This window comes from Psittacula echo (genome assembly GCF_963264785.1).
Source record: "Psittacula echo genome assembly, chromosome: 4".
NCBI lineage: Eukaryota > Metazoa > Chordata > Aves > Psittaciformes > Psittacidae > Psittacula > Psittacula echo.
Window position 1 is genome coordinate 102,053,544 of NC_137738.1, and position 19,720 is coordinate 102,073,263.

General features: G+C 39.2%; 1 protein-coding gene across 8 annotated transcripts in view; it reads right to left on the minus strand.

The window, feature by feature from the left end:
- Positions 1–19,720, minus strand: part of ITSN2 (intersectin 2) — an 84,128-nt gene that overhangs the window by 49,006 nt on the left and 15,402 nt on the right. For 7 of the 8 annotated variants that reach the window (XM_080616179.1, XM_080616180.1, XM_080616178.1 and 4 more), the window contains exons 3-6: positions 6,019–6,111; positions 4,265–4,328; positions 1,687–1,850; positions 483–680 (exon numbers count right to left, since the gene is read on the minus strand). In XM_080616179.1, the coding sequence (XP_080472305.1) occupies positions 483–680; positions 1,687–1,850; positions 4,265–4,328; positions 6,019–6,111 (519 nt within the window). Of the gene's footprint in view, positions 1–482; positions 681–1,651; positions 1,851–4,264; positions 4,329–6,018; positions 6,112–19,720 lie in introns of those variants that run through there. The other variant, XM_080616181.1, reaches the window with a different exon arrangement.

Here is a 19,720-nt window from a genome sequence, read left to right on the forward strand (position 1 = left end):
GATAACACCGATGTTTTTAGCTGGTGCTCAGCAATGTTTACTCTGACCAAGGACTTTGTGAGTCTCATGCTCTGTCAGGGAGGAGGGGAAGCTAGGAGGAAGCACAGACAGGACACCTGACCCAAACTAGCCAAAGGGGTATTCCATATCACAGCACGTCATGACCAGTATATAAACTGGGGGCAGTTACCCGGAAGGGCTAGATCGCTGCTTGGGTCGCACTGGGTATCGGTCAGGGGGTAGTGAGTGGTTGTATTCTCTTCCCTTGTTATTTCCCTTATCATTATTATTGGTGGTAGCAGTAGTGGTTTGTGTTATACCTTAGTTACTGGACTGTTTTTATCTCAACCTGTGGAAGTTACATTCTGTCGATTCTCCTCCCCATCCTTCTCGGAGTGGGGGCAAGAAAAAGAGGGTGAGTGAGCGAGTAGCTCAGTGATTCTGAGTTACTGGCTGGGCTTAAACCACGACACTGTACTTACTTAAAGAGAAAGGTACGGACAAAGGCTGTAGAAGGTTAGATGTTCCATTTGGCAGCGAGGACATACTGACAGAAGGCACCAGGGGAGCGGACATAACCAAAGGAGGAACAGAAGTCATGGAGGTCAGAGACATGTTAGCTAATGGTGTGATCGTAGACACAGACGTTGGCATGGACAGATTTGGCATACTACCCATTCCTAGAGAAAAAGACAACAATTAATGATTTAATATTGCAGAGGCTCCAGCAAGAAATGGGGTCCACTGTGCTAGGCAAAAACTACACAAAGTTGTGACAATCCTCTATAGGAAAAAGCTGATAATGTTTCTGAGCTAAGTCTCTTCCAAGCATTGGTCTTGGAAGGATCCACACTGGTGTAAAGTCCCTACTTTGGGACCCATGCAAACGGTTTCTTTCAGGCAGCTGCCTGAAGTGATTAAGGGCACTTGAATTTCTGGATGAGCCTTGTGGAAGATAATCCTTGTATGCAGATGAGATGACAGAAAGTTAATAGGAAGTAATCATACGCCAACCACAGCTGTCTATAAATGCAGGCACTTGTATGCAAATGCACAAGGTGTAGCAATGGGCAGATATTTTAAGTCATGTGTTTAATTAATATATGCATACATTTCATCATAGAAGTATGCATTAATTTTGGAATACAGCTCAGTCATTATATATATTTTGTTCTACAAAACAACAAAATACCAACAGGCATGCACTGAATCTGAAAACATCATCAGAAAGGGGAAAAAAAGTTAAAATAATTCTGTTCAATTGATCATATAACCAAACCAGGCAAGCTGATTAATTCTGAAAAAATATTTAAAGTAAGTGTTCCACCAAAACTTTGACCTTTACTAAGTTTAGCTTTAAAAATCCCAAGTATAAATAGCTAGATGAGTAGGAGGGAGACAAAAAAAAGACTATCAGTACAAGATGAAAGCCTGCAAGTGGGATGGCAGATGTGAATGGCCTTCTTGCACCTCATGTCTTAGAAAGTTTACCATTAAGTGTCTTCAAAGAATGAAATTATCAAAAATATCAAGAAAGTAACTTTGTGAATTTCCTAAATCAGAATATCCTTGGGTTTTTCTTCCTGATTCATTCAACTGTCATGGTCAGAATAACACTTGTATTTGGCTGCAATTAACTGTGGATTTTTACCTCTGAACACTAAGTAATTATGTATTCATAAGTACCAAAGCGAGCTGACATTAGCGGTGAAAATACTGGAGTTTGTTTCATGACAGGAGGGAGAACTGCAGGCAAGTGCTGTCCTTGCAATTTCAGCTTGATGAGTTTCATGGCTATAGAGAACTCTTGTTGATCCATTTTTCCATCCTTGTTCAGGTCCGACAGTGTCCTTAAAACCCAAATAAAATAAAATTAGAAAAGCCCACAAGGAAAAAATGCAAATTTAACTTCTTCACTTAACGAGAAGCTTTTCTATCAGTTTTATTTACTGGTTTTGTACAAGAAAACAGGAAAATTCTTGCAACCACTTACAGATTTCCTACTTTTGATAACATTCAAACCCTCAGAAGTTTGACTACACACTTGGTCATCTACTGCAGAGTTCAGTTTTAAAGTTGCTGTATATGAAAAATTTGAGAAAGAAGGAAGACACTTGGAAAAGCAGTAGTCCTCTGCTCAGTGGAGAGACCTGCTGCCTCTGCTAGACTATTTTCTGTGGTACAAGCAAACTAATTATTTTAAATTTATGTCTGGTAATGTAAGGAAGAAATGCAAGAATTCAAAACAGGAGGATGCAGAAACCTGCTAAAGGCACTATATACCCACTATGAAAACTCCATTAAATCACAAAACGTGAGGGCTTTTTAAGCCCGATATCCACAGTGTCTTCCTCTGACATTTTTGCAAATAAACTTAATTACAACAGAAAGTATATGCAACAATGAATTTCTGGTCAGACAGAAAATATGAAATCTTAGTAGATGTGAGGCCTGGGCACAGGAGTGTAAATAAAATCAGGAAGGAAAAAAAATAAAAATCAGACTTAGCATTAAGCTACATTTAGCCTATCATTCTGTTACTACTCATTATAAAACCCCAAGACCCTATACAAAAAATTCTTTACCACTCTTTTCTAGGCAATTTAAGAGTCTGAAGAAGAAACTAAGTTTGCATTTAGTTAGTTTCATTAATATTCTTTCACAACTCCCACACAAGGAGTTATTCTTAATTATTATGAGCCTCCACTGTGTACCTTTTAGCACATATGTATCTTGACAACAACCAAGTACCCCAAAATGAAAACAGTATTCCATTGAAGACTGAAAAGTGTTGCAATCACCACATATATGCTGCAAAGAACAGGTGTTTTTCTGGTTTCTGTATTATAGCATTGGCTGCTATCATAGAATGGGTTGGAAGGGACCTTAAAGATCATCCAGTTCCAACAGCCTGCCATAGGCAGGGACACCGTCCACTAGACCGGGTTGCTCAAAGACCTGTCCAACCTGGCCCTGAACACTCACAGGGATGGGGCAGCCACAGCTTCTCTGGGCAGCATGTGCCAGTGCCTCACCACCCTCATTGTAAAGAATTTCTTCCTAATATATGATCTAAATTTCCCTTCTTTCAGCTTAAAGCCATTCCCCCTTGTCCTGTCTCTCCATGTCCTTGTAAAATGCCCTTCTCCAGATTACTTGTATGCCCCCTTAAGGCACTGGAAGCTGCTCTAAGGTCTCCCTGAAGCCTTCTCTTCTCCAGGCTGAACAAGCCCAGATCTCTCAGCCTGTTTCCACAGCAGAGGTGTTCCAGTCCTCTGAGCATCTTTGTGGCTTCCCCTGGACTCACTCCAACAGCTCCATGTCCTGTTGGGGGCCCTGAAGCTGAATGCAGTACTGCAGGTGGGGTCTCTCAACTGTGAGATGGAGATTTCTCAGTGTATTATAACTGACCTACTAACACTTTCTGTGGCTTTAGATTTTTTTTTCCTGTCTTCTACTTGTAGTGTATTTTCCATTCCCAGTTTAGTAGCATATATTTTTTCCCATACTTAACCTTATTGCCATTTTAGTGGTTACCAGTATTTCAAACATCATTCAATTTGGTATCTCCAGCAATTCATTAATCCATTATTTACCTCTTTTTTAATTTACTGTTATTTGAAGTGTTATTTTTTTACCTCCTTTTCCATTATATTATTAAAAATCATAGAAGTGGAGAACCATAGAATTGGAATAAACCTTAAATCTCATTTAGTTCCAAGCCCCCTTCTAGTGGAAGGGACACCTTCCACTAGACCAGGTTGCTCAAAGCCCCATTCAATCTGGCCTTGAACACTGCCAGGCATGGGGCAGCCACAGCTTCTCTGGGCAACCTGTGCCAGCGCCTCAACACCCTCACAGTAAGAATTTCTTTCTAATATCTAATCTAAATCTACCCCCTTTCAGTTTAAAGACATTCCCCCTTGTCCTATCACCACTTGCTCTTATATGTATTTATAAAAAAAATAAAGATAGGGCTTAACCTTTGTGGCAGTCCAACAGGCACTTCTTTCTATGAAAGTCTTGCAATTTATCGTTGTTTTTTGTTTCAAGCACTTACTACAGTTTAAAATGGCTGTCTTCAATCTGATACAATCTGAATTAACGTCATGAGAAATATTAAAAAGATACTGCATTTTAATTAAAATAATGATTCAGACAACACCCCTACTTCAACTGCTGAAAGCCTCTTTGAGACAACAAACCATACTAAATATTTGAATGCTACACATCTCCTAGGAAAAAAGAAGAAAGAAAACCTTACCATATTTCAGCAAGGACTGAAGCTGGTAGACCCGACTGCATAAAAAAGTTACGTGCTTGGTCACCTATGATAAACAGGAAAGACAGACAGACTTTTACACTAAAGACACAGATTTTCAGAAGACCTCTGTACTCCCTTGTGGGATCAAAGTTTCAAAAAGGAACCAGCATGCTAAATACCAAGCTTTCCAGTTTCATACCACCTAACCCCTTCCGTAGTGACAGCGACTGGCAGCTACCCATGTATTCTGCAATCCTGAATCTTTGCTCTGAGAAGTAATTTCAGATAGCTATAAAAAGCTTTAACAGGTCACAAGTCAACAGCTGCTAACAGTTTTAAAGATGCAAGACTTAGAGAAGTAAAAATGACTGAAAATTTAGTCCTGAACCAATTGCTTTGACAGGAAACAGTGGGCATGCTATTTCTTTCGTTCTCCTTTATCGAATTTAACTTGAGCCAGTATTGCTTCTCCAGAAAACCTGGGAGAATATCACATTCTGAATAATATTCTGTTCCATCAGAGAACATCCACTATTTCAGTATTTCAGGAAGGGAACAGGAACTATTGTGCAACCTCGTATCAAGTTCCAAATCAATTGGCACAGATTGTGCTGTAAACAAACATGTAGTAAAATGTGGACAATGGTGCTAATGACTACCTATGAGTGAATTACAGATACTTCAAGCTAAGACTTCAGGTTATTCTTTCACCTCTTTCTTCCCTTATATTCATATACCACCTTCCATTTCAAGCAGTTGCCGAATAAATAATGAAGCCTGCAGACATACGTGCAGGTAAGAGCTAGATGTGGCCTATAGGTAATCCCTGGGACTGAATACTTTTCAGCTAGTGGTAAACACAACTTCCCAGTGCTGGGTGACCAGAGCAGGAGTTATGTATCACTTAGCCGGAAGATGTGCATGTTCCAAGCAGACAACTTCCCACTTGCTCCTCAGTCCTTTTTGGCCCAAAAAGAAGAAAAGCTGAGGCAGTGAAGTCACCAGACAGGGCATCAGCAAATAGGTAGGTAGGTAGAAACAATTAAGGGTAGTGTTTAGTGCCCACGCACACACTTGATTTAAGAATGGGGCATTTTTGCCAGTGAGCTTGAGTTTTTTCTTGATATCACAAGCAGATTCTTATACTTAAAACCTGCAAATTCTGAGATGCACAGCAACATGACTCAATTGTTTCAGAGCAGAAGCAGCTGAATGCAACTGGAACTGACAGAAGACCATTGCAAAATGCCATTAGCCTATCCAGAACTCACTGAAGGCCCAAGGGTTAATAAATTTCAAGCAGGCATTAACAAGGATAAGCTGTCAGCATCTCTCTTCCTGCCTCTTCCTCCAAAACAAAGACATCTAACAGCACAGTATTCTCTAACACTGTTCAGACAGAGGAGAGCCACTTCTGGTGTCTGCGGCGTCACCTGCCATAATAGCTATTGTAAGTGCTCCTTGGCAGTCTCCCATCTAAGCATAGATTTCACCTGATACTGTTTGATTTTGAACCTAGACAGCACATAACTGCTAGCTGCAGAAGTGACAGGGTTAATAAAAGAATGTTCCTGTGCCACACTTTAGCAGAAAGCTTGTATAAGTTTAATAATAACCTGTGGCTGTTTGTCCAAAGAATATGGTTATTAGTCACACAACAAAGGGATAGAAACAGGATGTAGTTTGCAAACTGTTTTACAAAGATACTTATGCTTACACGGAAGTTAATGTGTAGTCCAGAATCTCAGACCAACCTGTAATGTAGCCTCCTGTGGGTTTAAGGCTATCAAACTGCTTGTCATGTTTGGCCCGCTCTTCAGAGGTGATGGCCCATATATTTGGACCTCCTAAGAAACAAAAAGCAAAAACAAAACACTGAACAACCAAACAGACTGAAAAAGTTTAAAAATCAAGCATATCACTTGCAAAATAAAAGCTTGGTTTCTCAAGAAACAAAATTAGATCTAGGCACACCCCGCTCCTACCAGTTTGGCAAGGATGTTATGAAACACAAACCTGCTTCCCAGATGTGCCAGTGCTAGCTGAGGCAATTCCTCAGCTAGATCTCTTTACAGTCAGCTTTCAAAGATGCTCTGTCGTCCTTCAAACCTGGTGCAATGCAGTTTCCTGCTGCTGCTGACTGTTTGCAGCCTGGGCAGGATGCACATTGCTCACTATACCCTGTGTGAACCAAATGCTCCCGATTCACCGATAAGTAAATGGCATTCAGTGTCACTTAAAGGTTCTCATACAGAGGGCTAACACCCTACAGCTGCGAAAAAGACTCACGCTTCATTTTACCAATGCTTTAGAATCAAAACTGGGACTGCTACAAAAATATGTTTGTTTGTCTGACAAAGGAGTAACATTCTGAGTTTTTAAGCAGCGTGTAATTTCCACTTAACTATTTTTCAATGCTAAAAAAAAAAAAAAAAAAAAAAAAAAAGTGTTAAATATTACAGCCTCAAAGTAACAAAGAGAAACTGCAGGGAATAATCATGTTTACAGAACTGTGCTGATATAACTGGCAGAACCAAAGTGACTTTCAGAAATGCTCCAACCTGCTGGATAAAAGGTCAGGGTGTGCGTCCTTTGTTGGGAAAGCAGTTTGCCAGAATAATTGGGCTTACTTTTTAAGTAGGAAGAAGTTTTAGTTGGGAAGTTCTTGACAAGTGTCTAATTTTTCAGATCTACAAGATTGGCAAGAACTGGCCAAAATTCTGAATGGAAACCCCCAAAACAGTATTAAAAGATTACTACTTTTAGAATACATTCTATTAAGCATTACCACTTCCAAAGAACTGTTAACCTGTTCTTCAAGCATTTGTATTGCTCACTAAAAGAACTGAGGGAATAAGTAATTCTTCTAATAAGATACTAAGAAATTGCTTTAAAATGCAGAGGAATTTGAAAGGAAGTTACTATAAAATGCTTCCTCTTTTCCTACATAAACCTCATATCAAAGTGTTGAATCTACAAAATTTCAGCAGTTTTCACTGTTTTTAAGAAAACAGCAACACAGCAAAGGGACTGGGTCGGAGCAATCCCAGGCAGAGCTACACGTTGGGCAGAGAAGAGATTCAGAGCAGCCCTGCAGAGAAGGACTTGGGGGTGTTGGTCGATGAGAAAATGAACATGAGGCAGCAGTGTGAGCTCGCAGCTCAGAAAACCAACCGTTTTGGTTGCCAAAAAAGCCAACCGTTTTACATCCTGGGCTGCATCAAAAGGAGCGTGACCAGCAGGTCGAAGGAGGTGATCCTGCCCCTCTACTCTGCTCTCGTGAGACCTCACTTGGAGTATTGTGTGCAGTTCTGGTGTCCTCAACATAAAAAGGACATGGAACTGTTGGAACAAGTCCAGAGGAGGGCCACGAGGATGATCAGGGGACTGGAGCACCTCCCATATGAAGACAGGCTGAGAAAGTTGGGGCTGTTCAGCCTGGAGAAGAGAAGGCTGCGTGGAGACCTCATAGCAGCCTTCCAGTATCTGAACGGGGCCTACAGGGATGCTGGGGATGGACTCTTCATCAGGGACTGTAGTGACAGGACAAGGGGTAGCGGGTTAAAACTTAAACAGGGGAAGTTTAAATTGGATGTAAGGAAGAAATTCTTTAAGAAACCAACATACATATATCTCATAAAATCATTATTCTTAACCAAGGTTACTTTGCAATTGCACAACTTCATACATGAAGCATGACCCATCTGGATGAAGCTAAGTGTTTGACTACTTTGCATTTTTAAGAATCAAAGCTCAAGAAATGCTGAACTTGGGAGACTTTTTCCCCCTAAGATCTTCCTTAGAATAGAGTAACTATTGCCTTCACTTGCTTTCTCCGTTTATGAAAAAACACATTTCTGTATTAGTAAAACTTTGGAGACAGATTTGAAACTACCTGTCTTTTCTAGAGAAGTTTGTCACCTTCAGAGAAGACTCTGAATAAACATCAGGACTGGCAAGTGTTCTTGAGACCAAGTGTGGGAAACCTGGACTTACAGTCCAGTAATGTCTCAGTGGATTCCTTATACCAGATCAGGGAATCAACAGAAAAAGCTCCTCTACTTGCCTTCTCCAGAGCTCTACAACACATTCAAGAGCTCAAAGTCACATGTGGATCTACCCATGTGGAAAGTCTGCATGGAATAGCAAAAATGTATACTGACCTCACCTTCATGTAACAGGTATCAATGTGTAATTCAATGTGATAGCAATTCCAACAAATTTTTTAGTGTTGGAAGCAAGTGACCATGCTGGGCATTAAACAACATTTTCTGTTCCTTTAAGCTCATCTTAAATAAAAGGCATCTTTCTACGAGAGTGTATGTGGGTCTGTTTACGGCAGGATCACAGCACCTAGTAGGACAGCTCCAGAAATGTCTTTACAACACCAATCAGACAGATAATCTCCTGAAGAAAATAAAGGACTTGCTTTGATGGGCTGCCAACATCTGAAATGGAAACACTGTTCCTTCCCTAAAATGGTAAGTTGCCATTGAAAAAGAGGGAAGAAAAGAAAGTGCAATCCTAGAAGAAAAGTAAATAGACTTGAAAATGCTCTGTGTGACCTCTGCCCCTGGTTAGTAATACCCATAGCAAAAGGTAGTTGTACCAAGAGCAGTACTATTAGTGTAAAGGATAAAGGCAACTTTTAATTTGTGGAAAATCACAAGACATTTCTCACATTCTCCAAAGAACTGTGTTTTTCACTGACAGGCGTTGCTTGCTTTTCTCTAATAAAAACTATGCTCCTATGACCTACAAAGTTAATTAACTCCAGAGAGATAATAAACCTAAATTGAAAGAACATTCCTTGTAGACATAAGTCACGAGGATGAGTGATTACACCACCACCTTTTAAACGATCCAAAAAATCTAGCATTAAGTGTCATAATGACCCTAAATAAATATTTATCCCCATGTTTAAAGATGGGGAAATTTCAACACAGACATGCAGCAGCATGCCTCAAGCTGCACAACAAGGGGTTTTCCTTAATGCAACCAGTAATCACACTACTGTCTCTCATTAGGAGCCATGAGAGACTTGTTTGGTGTAAGGAATACTGGGATAAATCTAATAATTCCAGCCTTTCTCTTTGTTCGTAGATTAGTTTACCACATTATTTATTACAGATCATATTTAATGCTTGAGACGTTGAATCACATTTCTAATTTTTCCTCAGTGGTGAAAAAAACACTCCAGCAGTCTGAAAATATACAGAACATTTTACCATTAGTTGGAATTTCCAGAATCCTTATCAGTGTTTTTGCTATTTTCCAGATTTGCCTCCCACTTTTGTTGTTGATTCTTTATATCAAACGTAGGAGAAAATGCTTACTGATAATAAGCATTTATTCTTATTTAGGTGTGCAAAGGTGTTACAAACTACTACTGTGGTGGCTTTGGGTCCATCTCAAAGTACCACTTGCCCTTCCTTAAGGAACACACCTCTTATTCCCAGCTCCCATGTATTCTGGCCACAACAGGAGACACATGCAACCTCACTCATTTCACAACACATACATTCATCCCAATACTACTTGTCCTACCAGAAATGCTTCACAGAGGCTCTCAGCATATTAAGCAACACTACAGCAACTGCCAGAAGAAAAGAGTATCTCTATGCTTAACAACTTCAGTGTAACTTCAGTTAAAGGCTGCGTGGAAACACATTTCTCCTTCACTTTTGTATTTTCACTAGAATTACAAGAATTGTGTTCACTGAAGCCAAGAGAATCTTCAAAGATTTTCAAGTGTCTCTGATGTGCTATCCAAAAATAACCATTACTTGCAGACAGGCTGTAAATAGCATCGGGCAAGTGCAGCGCTTCACAGATTTGGCCAAGAAATGCTTGCTTAATTGAAAAGCATGCTCACAGAAATGTGGACATGGCAGCAGCAGCCACACTGCATTTCAGAGTACAATTCCTATCTCTATATTACGTACAGGATTTCTAGATATTTTGGTGTATTGGGAATCCTTAAGTTCAGCAGTCCGCTAAAATCAGTGCTGTGCTCATGTAAACTAACCACTTGCTCCTAAAAAGAGCAGAACTCCAAATGATGCAGTATTTTCCCTGATACGGTCAGTGGCATCCCTTCACTTCTATATGCAAAATCTATCTGTAAAAGAATAACACTAACATTTCTGTCCCATGCAATGATCTCAGTGTAGAAACATAATCCCTGCTTTCAGAATGAGTATAATCCCTAAAAAAATTTAGAGATACATAATAGTCCAGTCCATGCCACCAGTAAAGATGCACTTGCTTTCTGAATTTTCCAGAACGATTCCAAAGCAGTTAAACTATCAATTTGTAACAGCAGGGCAGTATTTCTATGCTTGATAAAAATCATAGAATCATTTAGCTCATTATAGCTATCCATTTTCAGAAGCTCATTTTTTAATTAAATTATTGCGAAGCAGCACTCAAACATAAAGCAAATACATCAAGGAAGCAAAGTAGTAAAAAAAAACCAAACAAAACCCAAAAGCAAACCCCCAGACATAGAAAATTACAGCAAAGTTTACTGAAAGATGTGTCAAGAGATTTTTTTAAAGTTTTGTTAAAGCTCCACTAATATAAAAAATACATTAGGAAATGTGTATAAACCTGACAGTATTCTCAGCTGCACACTAGCACGCCACCTTTCACACGAGTTTTCTGTAGGATATGTGACAATTCATTCAATAGTTTCTTCTGAAGTTTTAATGAAGCAAGTTTTCTATTTCTCATTAAGAAGTGCAACTACTATAACCTACAACGTTGGTAAACTCATGCTTTATTCTTGAAAGCTAATTTAGCTTTCTCTCTTCTTACACAAAAAAGTTGGCACACGAACTTGGCTTAACCTAAGCCTTCCCCATATCTAGATGCAATACTAGCAACAAACATAAAAGTATTTTCTACCTAATTCTGGAAAAACAATGCCATTGAAATCAGCTGTAGTTGCTGAGTTGCAAACACTGATGCAGCACATGAAACAAGCCCATTCTTCTATCCAATGACATAGCCGTATCTTTGCCCAGAATCACAGAACCACAGAATCATTCAGTTTGAAAAAGACCTGTAAGATCATCAAGTTCAACCATTAACCCAATACTGACAAGTCCACCACTGAACCATAACCCTAAGCACCACATCTACACATCTTTTAAACACCTCCAGGGATGGTGACTCAATCACTTCCCTGGGCAGCCTGTCCCAATGCTTGACCCTCTTATTGAAGGAATGCAACCTAAACCTCCCCTGGAGCAACTTGAGACCATTTCCTCTCAACCTATCGCTTGTTACTTGGGAGAAGAGACCAACCCCCACATCACTATAACCTCTGTTTAGGTAGTTGTAGAGAGCGATAAGGTCTCCCCCTGGGCCTCCTTCAGTCAAGACTAAACAACCCCAGTTCCTTCAGCTGGTTCTCACAAGATTTGCGCTCCAGACACTTCACCAGTTTCATTGCCCTTCTCTGGACCCACTCCAGCACCTCAATGTCTTCCTCGTAGTGAGGTGCCCAAAACTGAACATAGTTTTCAAGGTGCAATCTCACCAGACCTGAGTACAGGGGTACAATCATTGCCCTAATCCTGCAATTAATACTTCTGGATGGGTTTTAAAGACAGAAAAAAGTCACACCAGCAAGAATCTTTCCAATGGAAGCTATTAAAAGTTCAAAGTAAGCAATATTATCAAAGCATAAAATAAGCATGCTTTGCCAAATTCTCCCCTACCAGGTGCAAGACCTGCCTCCATTTGTTAAGGTGGGCATACTTGCAGCTGACAAGATTCCACAGCCTTCCTTTCCAGCATGACACAGAAGATGGAAGATAATCTTACCCTTTAGTTTAAACAAGTCAGAAGACTTTTTTTTGAGCAGAGTCCTGTCAACCTGTATAGCACCACAGTCTTCAATGAGGAAAACAAAAAGTTTTTAGTCAACATGTTTGAGGAAAAAGGCCACCAGAGCTTATACTAAACTTTTCTAATTCTGAAAATGGATTTTTTATGATGCTGCTGCTCACCAGCATTGACCAAAAACCCCTACAACTTAAGTAAAAATTTACAAAAGGATAATTTATTTAATTATTGTCTAGCAAATATCTGGGGAATGCCAAAAAACTAAAGATTCAGGTGAGTTTCCATCTGTGGCAGCTAGTAAATCTTTCTACACCAGGAGAAATGCAAGCAGGAAAAATATCGGGCAAGAGAATGCAACACAAACTATGAAATTATGTGGAGTAAAGGAAATGACTGTCCTATAAAAACATACACTGAAACAAAATCAGAGCAGAACTCTGTTCAAGGGATATTAGATCTTCTATAGTAATTTTTGTAGTTCTCATCATTATCTGGCCATTAAACCACTATTTCTGGGTTTTCAGACTTCACGAGGAACCTAGAGGAAGCCTGATGTGCTATATTTATAATGGAGAATTGGGATACAGATTTGAAAGGAAAGAGGAAAAGAGAAGAACAACCAAATTTAAAAAAAAATAAAAATAAAATAAATGCACAGGAAGGGTGGGAGAGAAGGAAATTGAGGAGCCATTTCCTGAATGATCCATGGAACAGAATTAAATTAGGAGATAATTTTGGAAACGAATCTCAGTAACAAATCTGCCAGCACAGACTGAATATTGACCATCTAAGCTTCCAGCAGAGTGACAGACTGAGGTCAGCACATGGTGATACTTCCCCAGGATGTCTTCTGAGCCCCCAGTGCAGCTCCTGAACCAGAGGCAGTAACTCAGGAACAGAAGGAAAATCCACCTATCTCTAATTGCTTAAGGAATCTAAGTAACCTTTTGTCATCTACAGCTTCCTACCATTTGATACAGTGCAAAGTGCTTTGTTTGGTATCTGCCAATGACATTTTCATTCGATACTGGTTAATTCTTGTGTTATCAGAGGTTAATTACAATTCCCTTGCCTATAAAATGATGAATGACCTTGAGAAGGTGACATCTACCTTACCCACCATCCCCACTGTTTCTTTTCCAAGCTATGTCTTAATCAATATAAATATTCCTCATACGGAAGTTGTTCTGTATCTTTGATCACTCTTGTTACCCTCCTCTTTGTAATTTCTAGCCCTGATGGAAAGAAAACACATAGGAAAAGCTGGAAGAAAACACAAAGGTGACAAAAGCAAGAACAAGAGTTTGCTTAAACAGTACTCCTCATAATGTTAAATTACTAATTAGCAGAACCTGCCAACTCTATCCAGTGCACATACAATACCACTTTCCCAGTGCCCCATGGGATTTGATTTTAAATGTAAGAAATTAAAAACTGTCTAATTTATGTTCAGAAGACTTTTGGCATCAGTTTATACCTTAGTCCCTAATCCTGCCTCCACAGTGGCTCATAGAGCCACTTATGGAACAGAATTAGGAAGAGAGTTCTTCCTTGGGTATTAACAGTTCCTCAGCTGTGAGAAATCAGAAATTTGGCAGACTTCTTGAGCAAAAAAAAGAAAGAAATAAAAGAAAAACAGCCATTTAATAGCTATGGCATAGATCTTTCCTCCCCAAGTTTTGATACCATGTACTTGGAACTTTTGGTTCCTAAAGATCTTGTGACAGCGAGCCCCAAAACTGAGCTGCTCATTATGTGAAACCAACCAACCAACAACTCATTTTCTTCTCCCTGCCTTACGCTTAATAATTTCACTAGGTATTGCTTCCCTTTTCAGTTACGAAAAAGCAGTAAATATTCTCTCCCTTATTAGCCTTTTCTATACTATTAAGGCTCTACAGATTTCTATTATACCCTCAGCTGTCTCTTCTCTAAACTGCTCTAACCCATTTAGTCGCTGTTAATGCAGAAGCCACATTCTTTCTTGGCCATCTTTTTCACAGGTATCCCTAGTGCCTAATCCTCCTTTTTTTTCCCAAAGCCTTGAGTGTAACAGATGCTGGCAATAGCAGAGTGAATAATTTCAAGGAAGTTGAGCCTTGTGGATGCTGAGCTATCTTCAGGTTAGGTTAAAAAGTACTCTCTGTGTATTTCATAATCCAGTCTCAACAGAGAACATTAGACATAAGAGGAGTAATTCTGCTGGTTTTCCAACTCACATCATCTACACCAGAAACAGTTTATACATCAACTTGCACCTGTATTTTTTTTCCCCCAAACTTGAAGATTTCTTATAAAATACAGTGTTACGAAAGCATTATCACATGTTGCACAGGAAATTTTACCTGAAGCTCTTGAAAATTATAAGCATGCTCTTTTCCATCCTATCATACAAGAATCAACACACACTGCAACAAGTGTGGAGTTCTTTGATAACAGTGAAACCATGACTGTCAGGAAATATGTGCTTCCTAAAGAAACAGCTGTACTAGAGAGATCTCAGTTAAACACAAGATTATGGCTATGAGAAGAAATGCAAGGGGAAATGCTCATATATGCTTTAAAATATACCATTATTAATACATACAACTTTTAAACAAATTACTTCAATAAAGAGCACTAAGACAGCTCTTGATACTCAGTTCATCTTACCTGTTCTTAAGACTCACACACAAGGAACTACACATCCAACTAAACCACAAATATCTGAGTTACTTTAATAACTTCTCTGAAGGTACCTGATAAGAAGGCTAGTCCCATGGACACTGATATTCCTTCAGCTTTCCAGGGTTTCACCCCTTCTAGCTCTCTCACTTATGATTCAAGGTTACTGTTCCATTGTAGGAAAACAAGAGGTCCTAAAGAACTGATGGAGTACATTGAAAAGCCTGCCCATACAAGATTTCTAAGTAAAGCAACACAGCATTATATAAATACATTTGACAGACAACAGTGTCTAAAAACGTGTTTACTCCTGCTATTTTAATTAGTGGGCTAAACCTGAATTCATTCTGCCAGTACTAATTAATACCGTCTATGGCCTGTTCAAAGTGGCCACGATGATCACAGATGACATGGAATTTAGTAGATGTTAAGATGGTACCACTTCACACAATGCCCATCAACCATGAATTATAACAACCACACCAAGTGATTTATCAGATTAGTAAGTTTCCCAAACTTCTGGAGCTAAACTTTCAATAAAATGAAAATTTTAACTGTCAAACCCCTTTGAAGCTCGGCCATGTGATAGATTCATGTTTCTGAGTCCTTTCTGCTAAGCCTTCAGTAATGTGGCTGCACTTTGGGGCAATATTTGTACATCATCTTGTGTTTTTTGTTTAGGCTTTTGTATGCTTTGAAGAAAATCATCAGGAAGTCTCACTGACATCAAAATGAAGAAAGCAGCTTACATTATAGTATTATTACTCCAGATAAAAGCCATCACTCAGTGTAATCTTACTTTACAAAAGCTAACACATGATACTAATAAAATAAAATCTTAGCAAGACAATGTCTGGAGACATTCAAAACCCACCTGGACACATTCCTGTGTAACCTTATCTAGGTGTTCCTGCTCCGGCAGGGGGATTGGACTAGATGATCTTTTGAGGTCTCTTCCAATCTCTAGCATACTGTGATACAAAACAGCTATAGGCTTAAACTAAGTCAATGGATGAAGATCTAACACTAATCTTTATTATGTTATTACCTACTTTTTTATTTAGCTTATTTTTTACATTTTAGGAGCACAGGATTGGAAGGGACTTCCAAGGTCACCATGTCCAGACTGCTGCTACTCCAAGAAACTCTTTAACACATTCATTCCTTCCTAAAATTCAAGCTCTGCCTTAAGGCGATCAGATGTTTTCCTTGACCATGATGCAGAACATAACTGCTGACAAAACCGTTCCCATTTCCAAACCAACTGAACCAAGAGCTGATTCATCTCTATTTAACCTTGTGCTAACAATGTACTTAAAAAAAGGGTATTTTCCTCCTTGTTTCTCTTTCTAATAAGAAAATATAAAGAACAAATTTATTTACTGTAAAGCAATACAACAAAATAAAAATAAAAAGTCAGGTTTTCTTTTGATAGGTTAACAAAGGCAATCTCTTTAGTCTTTCTCAACACTTTTCATTCATTTATTCTGAATAACACTGAAGCCTAGTGCCTCTATTACACTTCCTGGGTTTTTTTCTCTCCTAAGCAGATAACCCAAATTCTAACCTATATGTCATAAGGTGTCTCACCAGTCCCTTATGCAATAACACATAGTAATCCTTATTTCATCCACCACATTTTAGGATGCATTTCCTTTTCCCTCAAATCACGTAATTATTACGTGATCATCTAATACATCCAACTGTCTTCCTCCTTAGTCACAGCCAGCTGCTGAGACCCCAGCATGCAGCAAAAATTTTTCTAGCCCATAATGGTATGACTAAAAAGCTATTTGAAGACAGCACAACAGAAGTGTGATGAAATTCAATGATATGCAGTTCATGCTGTATAGTTCTGGCTGGAAAATTACTCCTAAGTTTGTGTCATCAACCAATTTAACCAGCATATGTTTGCTTTTTACTGATCATGTTGCCATAAACAGTAACAACTAAAACTGGTCTCAAGCTAAAAATCCAGAAGAATATAACTATGACAACATCCCAGCTTAAAATTTGCACTTTCTCTCCCCTTCAGCCAGTTATTTCTCTAATGAAGTCTAAACATGGGATCTGTTTATACTTTGTCTACAGAATTCACCTACTGAAGAAGGCAAAAGATGAAACCTTCCTTTCTAAAACACTTAGTTTGACTTATTCCATTTAACATTTACCTCCAGGTCTAATTATTTCTTCCTTCCATGATTTCTTCTTACATTTTCTGTGTGAATCATATCATTCTCATAATTAAATATGAATAAGACACTTTGTATTCTGCAATCCTATAGCCCTATTTCTGACTTGTCAGGAGTGAGGAAAACATAATACAGCACACACACTTGGAAATCTTTCTTTTTGCAGGGTGTGGCAGTGGAAGATAGACACCCTTCTAACTAGACACCCTTCTAACTACAACATATGAATTTTGCTCCCTACCAACAGACACCACTGTCCTCACTAAAAAGTGAGAGGAAGGATTAATTTATAAGTAAGGACAGAGAAAATATTTGTCCTTGTCTTAGAATTTCTTCCCTTTTCCTTCTTTGAGATGGGAGAATAAGTTCTGGTATTTTCTTTGCAAGGTCTAATTCAGCCTAGTATTTTTATCTACATTTGTTGATACCCAGGTCTACAGTTTCCTTATCTACAGTGCACACAAGTTTAAGAGTCAGGTTGCATTCAAGTACGTTTTAATTGAACTGTGATGACCAGGGTTCCTCCTAAAAAAATTCAGACCATGGATCTTGAGACAGACTTTTTAATAGAGAAGATTCAGCAGAACTTATCATCAGTGGTTTACCCTTGACACCAGTGGAACCAGGACTTCACTCAACCCATTCATGTCTACCCTAGTCTCTAACACACCTCAGTGCAGCGACACAAAACTCAATTCTGTTCACAGCAGTATAAAATCCAGTTTCACTTACGAAGGTTGAGGAGCATGTGACATGAGTTACAAGTATTACTTTTTGCACCTCAGTTTATCAGAGGTATTTTCCTGCTGCACCACAAAAAATTGTATCAAAAGGAAACAGGTGGCAGGAGGGAAGAGGAAGGACAAATAAAAACATAAACAAAAAAATGCACAGCCCAGAAATTCCAATGGTACTAAAGGAAACAATGTGAAAGATACTGATCGGCAAATACTGCTTTCCTTGTTTCAGCTGGATTGTCAAGATTAAATCTCCTCAAACCAAGAAGCAGCATCAGTAGGGACATTAAACCCTCAAAACCTCTACAGCCTACAAAAGAAGGAGAGTTAGGAGAACAGGAACATCTTGCAACTGCTCTCCAGTTGTAAAGACGGCATCCTGTGGCAGTGCGGGCTACTTCTTCCTGCTCTGTGCTAAAGATAGCAATCACAAAGACAAATTAAGTGGGAGTCCATTTTAGTCTATTACAGCCTTTATCCCTTTCACTGCTGTTTGTGGTTAATATATTAACTCCTTCTTTAAAATACAATTGTTGAAGGTATTTGTTACTTAGTGTAACTAAATGCCATTTCCAAAAGCTTCTGAAGTCTTGGGATGCGCTCCTAAGAAAGTTTTGTCCAGATGGAGAACTGTATGTAATGAGCATAAACTACCAGAAACAGTGTTTGTTTTACCATTTTCAGAGATAATGACCAATATTCAGACGGTTACAGGATAAAACTAAATCCTCAGTAGGGAATCCTTGGTCTTGTTTATGGCCTGGAGAGATGGATATGCCTGGAGCCGTTCTTTGATAGAACTGGACTCCACGGAGATACATGTCTGTTATCCATCTGGTGCTCTGTGTGTGGTTTGTATTTGGCAGCCTTTCTACATAAGAAGAAACATGTTACTCAGCCTCACCTATTCACAAAAACGTCATCACAACCTTTGTATTTTGCACAGGCGATAAATTTGTGAAAACTGGCAGGTCTGCGCTGAGTTGCAGAAAAACCAACGCACACTCTTCAAGTCTTACTTTTCCTCTTTATATTTCCAGCCTGTTGGTGAGGCATCCACAAAGGTCACGCTGGACAGAAATGGAGAGTCAAAGGGACCACCTTTCTGTTCACTGCATCCTTCCATGACTTTAGAGAAGAAAGATAAGCAGTATAGCAAGAGCATGTGCCCCTTGAGTACACAACACCTCAACAAGCTGAAGTTTACATGCGGCCACACAAGCAAAGAAGACTATGCCAGTTCTCAGTATAACACAGTTTGGCCATCAGCCACATGCTGAGGCTGGACAGTCTTGGTAGAATGCTCCGGTGGAGGTATATTCTGAGCTCAAGCTGCCCCCAGTGAAGTAGCATCTCTCAACTAGAACTCAAGCACAGAACTCAGTCACCCTTTCTTCTTGAGGTCTTGCATGGACTTCTCTTTCTCTGCTTAGATTAGTAAATAAAGCGTTGTAGCATTTTCTACTTGTGTGGGTTTGAGACTATATGAGTATCATGCTTTGTCACTTGAACTCACGTCACCCTGTGTCATATAATCACACACTTGCGCATACATCTACTCCCATGTTATTTACTCACTTTTCTCTAACACTGAATGACAAAAGTAGTCCTGAAACAGAAACTACCTCATGCCTCACAATAATAATGAGCAAAAAGCTAAGTATATTGTACCTTAGTAAGAGAGTTTTTTTCCCCCAAGGAAAACCTCCCGTTCCCCCTAGTAGGATACAGAAGGAAAGGGTCAACACTCTTTAATACAAAGGTGTGGCAGCCAGCCAGTGCTCTCAGGCTGCAGCAATGCCGAATGGTTTAGTTGCCTCACGCACAACCTCATTCTTCATCTCATGCTTGAAATCACTACCAAGGGCTAACAATATAATTAGAGGTTTCCACTGAGCAATGAGTGGTAAATGTAGGTGAACTACTCTGAATACAAGCAACAGTGGTAGTAAGCAGCAGGGAAGAGGAACACAGATTAGAGAACTACAATTTCAACAGCAAAGGTTATT